This window comes from Phyllopteryx taeniolatus, chromosome 6 (genome assembly GCF_024500385.1).
Source record: "Phyllopteryx taeniolatus isolate TA_2022b chromosome 6, UOR_Ptae_1.2, whole genome shotgun sequence".
NCBI lineage: Eukaryota > Metazoa > Chordata > Actinopteri > Syngnathiformes > Syngnathidae > Phyllopteryx > Phyllopteryx taeniolatus.
In genome coordinates, this window is record NC_084507.1 from 2474452 (window position 1) to 2484030 (window position 9579).

Genomic DNA, 9579 nt, shown 5'->3' on the forward strand with positions numbered 1-9579 from the left:
GTCTATCAACTTGAATCTGTTATTTTTCAGAGTACAGAGGAACATTAAAGGTCCAACAAAGAGGCTGAGCAACCCAAAAACCTTTTTTTGTGAGTTTTCAGGGAGTGCCTTGTAACATTTGAACATTTATTTGACAGTCAAAATAAGTTTACCACAGTCATCTTAATAGGTTAAAACCACAAAACATTCTTTACACATTCTTCAAAGATCAACGAGAAGCATGTAATAAATGCATGCCTCACATGTCTTTATTTGAACGTTAACTGTCATGCAAGTGTAAAAAGAAGTTAACCAGTACTGGCGTTCGCGGTCAACTCCACTCCCCGAACTTAACTTCCCAATGCTCACTATGTTTGTCATGAGAGTGTATCCATGGAATACAATATGTGGCAAATGAAATGGTTTGAAGTTGTCCTTGAACCAAATATCTTCTCAAATTACTGAGCGCAACAGCCGCTTCCCATAGCAACAGAAAACACTGAGAGTGAGAGAAGACAACAAGGAGAAACTAAAGCCATTTAAGCCTTTTTATTATTCATTGCTGAGGAGATTGTGGTGGTTCCCATAAAGTTTGGGACATTAACCCTCCAAAAGAGGCGCTGAGGTGGGTGTCATCCATGCTTGACGCAGACCTTGGGGCCCCCTACATGCATTTTGGGTGGGAAACATTCTGGATTGAGGCTGAAATGCAGCTGAGCGTCCATGGCAACCTGTGTAACGAGACTGAACAAAGGGGGCAAAGTAGAGGAGTTACATACTGTAGGTGTGAATGAATAAGGTCCCAATATGGTGCCAAGTCGTCTGCTGGACTCTGCTGCTCAATGAACACTGTAAGCGGAGGGAGAGGCGTTGTGGCATGGATCCCAGAGTGGAGGAATTCAAGAAGCACAAAAAAGACACAGCTCGGCAAAGGGAAGGGGAGGGGGTGCTTGCAAACAGGTTTCATTAGAAACATAGACTCCAGGTAAAAAATAAATAAATACAAAAATAACAATACTATGCAGTAGTTACAGAGTCTGGTTGATCTTTTTTTTTTTTTTTTTTTAAATCAAACATACACTGGAAAAATAAAAAGCTGTTCTTAATTGGACCATGTGTATCGGTTGCAAATGATAGAAATGTGGTAAATTGATGTCATTTCCCCCTCTTCTCCTTTAAAATAAGAAAATAATAGATTTACAGTTTACCATGTATTAATCATGTGCAACCTAGGTGCATGTTCGAATTAAGTACATTCAAAGGACTTTTTTTTTCTTGATGCTAAATTTAAAGAGAGAGAGAGAGAGACTTTTCCAACCTCTCTCGCAGCTATTTTTATTTATTTTTTAAAGCGACTACTGACTTTAATTGCGAGAGCATGTAATCAAATCATAACAGAGATTTTATTTGGACCAAAGCTAAAGCAGTGAAAGGTCATTAGTTTAGTTTGTTTATTTTATTGGCACGCATGTTCCCATGTGTACTCTGGGTATGCACTTTGTTCAAAATAATACAACAATTCTTTTGCAAACCCACAATTTACGCCTCCAGGGTACGCCGAATTTGAGAACCGCTGGTTTCCACCATCTAATGAGTGCCACGCCACATGAAAACTAATATCAACACAGTAAACAATTATAAAAGCATTTTAGTTGAATGATTGGGTGAAGCCAAAATGAATAGAAGCAGCAGTTTCAGATGTCAAACAGTCAAAGACAAAAACAAAATGAGAACACTCGCAGGGGAGCATGGAGCAGACGCTAACGCCGAAATGACCGCAGATGACAGTGACTTGGCCACGCCCCTTAAAGGTATGCTTCGGCGCATGAATGCATTTTGTGGGGGGCTTTGGTGGGCAGACGATTGACCAGCTTGTCCCCCTCGTGTTGTCAGCGTGCTGGCTTGGCGCCTCCCCTCTTTCCCAGTCCCCTGTATAAATGTGCAGTCTGCTCCTTGTGTGCGCTCACAGTCACGTCGAGTCAGAGCAAGTGTGCGGCCTCCCGGGATACTAACACAGCAGACGACTGACAACAATCTTGATTTTTCAAGCCGTTTGCGATGAAGGCTGTCCCTCGCGTGCACCCCCAGGACTCTCCGTCTTCCTCCCCCGCCGGCAGCAGGCGGCTCCCCCTCCACTATCCGACTAAGCGGAGCTTCAACGTCGCCCGGTCCGGGATGGAAGAGGACGACCGGCATTGTCTGCAGCACGACATGAACGACTGCTACAGCCGACTGAAGCGCCTGGTGCCCACCATTCCGCAGGATAAGAAAGTCAGCAAAGTGGAGATCCTCCAGCACGTCATCGACTATATCCTGGAGCTGCAGTTGGCCCTGGAGACGCACCCTTCTCTCCACAAACAAGCGCCTCAACGGACCGCGGCGTGCGGTCCTCTCGCGTCCAAGCCCAGCCGAACACCGCTCACCGCGCTCAACGTCGAGCACCGCCAGGTACCGGTTCTTTACTAGTGTCCCAGACGAGACATAGTTAGCGCCAGCCACTTGCGAGACAAAGCGCGTCATCCCCGTTATGTGTCAATGGAGCCCAACATTTTGTTTTTGCAATCTATTTAAAAAAATATATATAATAATATATATATATATATATATATATATATATATATATATATATATATATATATATATATATATATCGATATATATATCGATATATATATATATATGTATATATATATATATCGATGTGGCGTGGGAAAGGCGCATTTGGCGTGTTTTCGATCGCGCGCATTCTGATTTGCATGATAATGTCAGAGGGCCAGGGCTGGTGAAGTACCTCAGCCTGCAGTCCACTCCACTCCACTGCGCACAAAAGGGGTCATTTGTTAGCCAATAGGCCAGAAAAATCATTCTTCTTTTTATTTTATTTTTTTCATTTTTTAACATGTATTGTATTGTGTTATTTCAGGCCATTGGCCGCTGCTTTCACCAATAAAGCTTAACCATACTGCATATCATTTTATACCTGTCGTTTGTATTCTTTGTCTTTAGAGGACATCAATTGTCAAAAAGCCGGAGGACTCAATTTTATGCCGCTGAAAACATACGCACCTGATTGGTAAGTGTGAATTCTTTTTATGATTACTGTTGTTATGATTCATTTTTCTCCAAATTACATTTAACTAGACACAACGTTAAACGCTACAACAGGTTGGCGACTGGCGCATCCTCATTGAAACAATCGCACAATATCGCAGAGTAAATGCAGGCCGGCGCATGGAAAGGAAACGAATAATTGAGGAACACGAACAGAGGCAGCTGTGCTTTGTGCAATAACGGTCACCGGTGTAGCAATCATTGAAGAAGTCCAGGTTCAAGCGTTACTTTGGCCTCTCTTTGAGTCCTTGACACTGACTCTCAGTCCCTGGGTTCATGTTAGCACAAGAACATTTGTCTAGAATCGGCGCACACGGCATGTATTTAGCGCGGCCGGAGAATAAAAGTGTCCCGGTCTGTCCGAGATCCGCCGGTCGCTCTGGCAGTAGCCTGCCGAGCCGTGTGGATGTCGCCTGACCTGGTTTGTTTTGGGTTGTCGCTCGAGCATGGCCTCTGTTTTGTTGGTGGCGCCAGTCAGTCTGGAGCTCTGAAGCTCACCCCCACCTCTATTCATCCCCTCCACAGGTGTGCAGGCTGCACAGAACCGCTCCAAAGCCAGCAAAGCTTCGCCAGGGACTCACAGCCACCTGGATGCACAATCACAAGGGAATTTGGAAACTACTGGAACAAACTTATTTGAAATATAATTACAATTTTTGATCCATAGAGCATGGAGTTAGCATAAAGATGTCTCCCCTTATGTTTGTCCCAAACCAGCCCCATCCATTTTTCTTATCCATATTTTCTTTAAAAATTGAATTAACAGTCATCGTTTTGAGACATTCCCCCCAATCGTGTATGAGCATTACATTGAAAACCTGTGAATTGTGCTTCAAAAAAAAAAGTGAGTTTCAAGCTTTACTGAACTGCAAAAGTGCTGTACATATTTTTTTGACATCTATTGTTTAAAATAGATGCTTTGTGTCGAGCAGGGATGCCATTCCTGTGGTCATATCATATTTGATACTGTAAAGAAGAACAATTCAATTTGAAGAACAATTAAGATTGTACATGAAGAGAAACAAATGTTCTATAAGAAAAACAAATATGTGAAATGAATACATATATGCTTCAAATAGACTATTGTAATTATAAGATATTTTTTATTAAAATGTCATTGGTCGTTTTGTAAATATTGTTATTTCCACTTAGGAGTCTTTAGTGAATGAATGTGGTTTTGTCAGTTAACATTGCAATGTTTTGGAATAGTTTAATATGTAGCATGTCAGGCTCACTGCAGAGATGCCAAAGGTGCACTGAAGCAGCCCCCCCCCCCCCCCCCCCCCCTGTATAGATACAGTAAGTTCTTTTATTTGCTCAGCTTTCCCTTGTTGTTTTTATACTCACTAACGATGACACTTAATCCATTTGGGGCAATAGGTCGCTCCTCTTCTATAGGTTATCGTTTTTTTTGTTGGTTTGTTTTTTTTTTAAATGAAAAAGCCGGATGTCTTTATTTTACAATGCACTCATGGAAAAAAATAAACATAAAATCCATAACACGCAGCACTTCTGTCGGTGTACAATGTAATATCTTAAAATGCAATGATAGTGAGTGATGTCATGGCATCGTTTTTCATTTCATTAGGACAGTGCAAACATTAAATACATGGACGACAATTAATTGTAGTCATTAATTGTGATCAGGATGTTTCATGGCGATCATGAACTCATTTCAGCAGCCGTGTGGTTGATTAACTAAAAAACAATAAAAACCTTTGTTTTTTTGGGTATTTTTTCATGACATTGAACACCAAATTTACCTCACCACCCTCCTGCCAGTGTGGGAGGGCGCATGTACATGACTGTCAGAATTGACCTTCACTGGCTCGTGAGGAGTTGTCAAAACAATTAAAGTTTCCAGGAAGAACTGCGTCGTCTCATTATTTGTCTCCAGAGGTATAATGTTGGCAGTGCTGGTGCAGGCAAGTGAAATAATGAGGCCAGAGAGGGAGGTGTGGTAAAATATTAATGTAAGAGGGAAATAATTTGGATCAACGTTTTAATTTGATCCCAATTTAAATGTTATTAATTTTTTTTTAAATACAACCTTATCATCCAGAAATACAGCAACGTGGATAAATGCTTTAAGAAAATTAACGAAATCTGAATTTCTTTTACATTTACATGCAAAATCTTGTAAATATCACAATTCACACAAAGCAAACTAATATTTTGTGTGTGGCATTATTGGACAGGTTCTTGGAATGTTAACAATTACAGCCTACCTTCTTTAAAATGTTTCATGATATAAAATGTGAAAAATACGACATTGCAAATGGCCATTTACTGGAATGATTATTCTGTTCTGTCTTTAAATTGGTTCTAAAGCCCTTTATAGTAATTTGTTCAAATGACTTTTATCGAAAACCTACTCCACATCAATGAAAATAACACCTCGTAATTGTTCAACATTGAAATGAATGTAAATGCTCAGTCAGTTGAAATTAAGGCACTCAATGCACTTCTACACATTATGAAGATTGTGTATGGTGTCATGAGTAAACAGTCCATTCAAGCCTCAAGAGTACCTGGAACCTTCTGTAATTTATTCAGTGATACTTTTCAAAGGAGAAAGTGGTTTAAACTAGTAACCTTCCAGTTGCTCAACACCTACTCTACCAACTGAGCGATGTCGCTCCGGAAAGTTCCAAATACATTCCAACTGTTGAATAAAAATGACATAAATGACGCACTTTAAACACTGTAAAAATAAATAAATACACTTCATTTTAGATTGACCTATTTTTGGATCTAAATCAGTCGTTTAATTTTTAAAAACTCAATTATTGACATTGACAGTATGGCAACAATGTTAGCTGGCACAACAACAAAAAAGTTGTTTGTTCCGAAACTATTTGCTAAGTTAAGTTGGGGTTCAATACAAAGGACAACAGTTCTGTAAATTCTCATGTCTTTGTTGTCGAATGCGGGAAAGCCAACTTTCACAAAAGCAAAACTTAAAACATTTAGTTGAATTGCCCAACTTAAAGTGCTATCAAAGTTTGTTGCGTTTGAATTTTATCGTTCTTTTTATTATTATTATTATTATTTTTACAGTGAACAAATGGTATTATTTCAAAGAAATAGAACCATCATGTAAAAGGAGCACAGATGGGGGAGAGAAGAAGGTACAGGTACACATTTTATGCGTCCTATCAGATACTGGGGCAGCATAGTGAACCAGTGGTTAGCACTTGGGCCTCACAGTTCTGATGTTCGGGGTCTGAATCCCACCCTGGTGATTTCTTCCCCGGTGGCTTCCTCCCACATTCCAAAAATATTTGTGTTATGCTACGTGACGACTCTCAATTGTCCACAGATGTGAATGTGAGTGTGGATGGTGGCGACCAGTCCTGGGCGAACCCCTCCACTTAGTTTGAATAGCCTCCAGCTCACCTGTGACCCAAATGAGGACAATGAGCCGTATAAGCAGTTTCCAGTCAAAACGCAGGTTTGCTTATAAGCCCTGGTTTCTGTGTAGCATGCAAAGGATGTACAGTGCTACAGCTCTGATCCAGAGGCTCGAGACGCAAACCATCGAGCAAAGTTAGCCATCATCATCATCATCGTGCGTGTGTGTGTGTGTGTGTGTGTGTGTGTATTCACTTCAGTTCCTCTTGATGCGATTCAGCTGCCGCGACTGCCGTCATCAATGGTTTTGAAGGATAAAACCAGATGAAAGCTGGAGATAAACCCTCGCAACACATTTAATGAATCTAATTGAAAAGCTTCGGATTCACGCTATTTTATTTGACTTTGATTAATTCGATGCATAATCATCCAAAATGCTCTCTGCATTAAGATGATTTTAAACGACAGCATATGTCACCACATCTAATCTGAATATCAGTTTGGTGATGCGCGCTTACCGTGGTTCGGCACCACATACTGTACGTTTACATTCTTGGCTTGACTCAAAGTTGCCTTCAATATCAATGGAGGGATTCACAATTCATACATGGGGCTAATCTGTCCGCAATCTCCTGATTTTACATACACATTAAAACACATTTCTGGATTTACCGGCATTATACATTCATCACAGCCGCGTATTTGGTTCACCTGCAAAATAATTGTATTTACATTTTACATAAATACTACCGTTGCATCAGAATTCTGCCAATACAAAGATAATAACGCTCATTATTTTTTTTCTGTTGTAGTTTTCTGTGGCGCATACTAACTGTTTTTAATATTTTCAGTTTTTAATCTGGTAAATATATGTCATATTTAAAATATCTGCATTATTTTGCATGCAGTTTTACACTACTGAAAATAACAACCACAACAGTGAGCAAATAGACTGGATATACAGTTGAGTACCACACTTCAGGTGTCATCGCCTTGCATTACCCCAAGATGGGACCAGCTTGTAGGAGCAACAACAACAAAGTATGATGGTGAGTTGTATTTTAATACTGTCATGAGTTTTTCTAGGTTTCTATGCCAGTCAGTTCAAATATTGCTTCGTGTGAAACTGGTCTGTGAATGGTCTACCGTTTAGTTTTAGAGTTTAAGGAAGTATGAATATGAAAAAAAAAAAAATGAGACTGGAAATAAAAATAAACAACTGAAATAATGTTGTTCCACTGGTTGTGTTCAGAATGAATCCATCACTTTTAAACTCATGTTATGTGGGAGTCAGCACACAAAAATTGCACTCATTCTACTCAGCTTTTCCTTTCTATTTGTGTTTTTCTGTCTAGCAGAAGCCTGAAGGTTTTATGCTAACACAATCTGCTATTTTGAACTTTTCATTATTCCATCCACCTTGTCTAAGGCCATAGTTCCAACTGAAGAAAAATGGCTACCATCACCATGCTTTACTGTAGGTGTGTATGGTGTTTTTTTGTTGTTGTTGTTGTTGCAGAAAAGTGTTGTGTTTGCTCAACACATCTTTTGAAATTATGGCTTAACAGTTCAGCCTTTGTTTCATCAGACCAAAACACATTTGGGGGAAATCCTAGTTATAAGACAATGTATATATAAGACACCGGTGCAACCGCATCATTTAAATTTTTATATCCCCTGTAAAATTAAAGATTAGACAAAAATAATTGAGTTTTACAGCTTGTAGGTCATATCAATAGTGGAAAATGTTTTAAAAAGATTTGTCTTGGTCTGTTTTTATTTTTTTTTACTTTTTATTTCCACTGTATTCAGTATATCAGCCCAGTCAGTCAGAACTATCCTTGTGATCACATAGTCATTGTCATCAATTCTAGGAAAGGCCTATAGTCATATAGGCCTCTTATTTGTGTGCACAAGTTGTAGTTCTAAATAACAGAAAAGGCTCAGTTGAAATCTCAAAAATGTATTATGGAATTCATTTCTTCTTCTTCTTCTTCTTCTTCTTCTTCTTCTTCTTCTTCTTCTTCTTCTTCTTCTTCTTCTTCTTCTTCTTCTTCAGGGTCACTCTGCAGCGACTATGATTCAAAACACAAGTCTGCAAAACACAGTGACACAAACCCATAAAACGAGGATGTTCGCAATTGTTGCTGCTTTGAATTAACCTTCGGCATATGTTAAACAGCAATAACAGGTTTAGCTGTGCTGTCTCACCTCCTTCTCTCGCTGATTTAACTCCACATTATGCCATTCCACGGGGGCCTATATCTCTGCGTGTTAATCACTGCTCTTCGCGGCGTTCACAGAAATATATGGCGACCGCTTGCAGCTGAACGGTGGAGGACAAAAACGTGCTCACTCTTGGACACTACTTGATTACAGTCTAATTGGTCTAGAGTGATTAAATATATCATGCTTCTCACTAATTGCAGCTATTTAAAGCAGCTATTAGTGTAAAATGCCTGCCACAAACAGCCGTATATTCATAAAGCGTGAGATGCAGTAATTTGCCTGCAATGCTCCAACTGAAGAACAAGACTTTATTTCTGCATGTACTTATGTCACTTTACAAGTAATATAATTTTTTTTTCTCTCAAAGCAAATGGATACGTGATCCACTGAAACATTTTGATTAAAGGTCCCATGCCATCAAAATCCATTTTTTTTCTATTTCTTTATGCATAACATAGGTCAGAATGAGTCTGACCTGGTTAAAGTTTGACACGAAAATGCAGTAGATAAAAGCATACATGTTGTATTTTACAACAAGATTTAACTACAACCCCAATTCCAATGAAGTTGGGACGTTGTGTTAAACTTAAATAAAAAGAGAGTACAATGATTTGCAAATCATGTTCGACCTATATTTAATTGAATACACGACAAAAACAAGATATTTAATATTCAAACTGATAAACTTTATAGTTTTTAGCAAATAATCATTAACTTAGAATGTTATGGCAGCAACACGTTCCAAAAAAGACTGAGAAAGTTGAGGAATGCTCATCAAGCACCTGTTTGGACCATCCCACAGGTGTACAGGTTAATTGGGAACAGGTGGGTGCCATGATTGGGCATAAAAGGAGCCTCCCTGAATTGCTCAGTCATACACAAGCAAAGATGGGGCAAGGTTCACCT

The 9579-nt window shown here is 39.4% G+C and overlaps 1 protein-coding gene across 1 annotated transcript; it reads left to right on the plus strand.

Annotated features, from left to right (window-relative positions):
- The first annotated feature begins 1863 nt into the window (after positions 1–1863).
- On the plus strand, positions 1864–4960 carry id4 (inhibitor of DNA binding 4). Its single transcript, XM_061777736.1, has 3 exons — positions 1864–2427; positions 2986–3052; positions 3616–4960. Exons 1-2 carry the CDS (start codon positions 2038–2040, stop codon positions 3031–3033), a joined length of 438 nt encoding a protein of 145 aa, XP_061633720.1. The 5' UTR covers positions 1864–2037; the 3' UTR covers positions 3034–3052; positions 3616–4960.
- The last annotated feature ends 4619 nt before the right edge of the window (positions 4961–9579 follow it).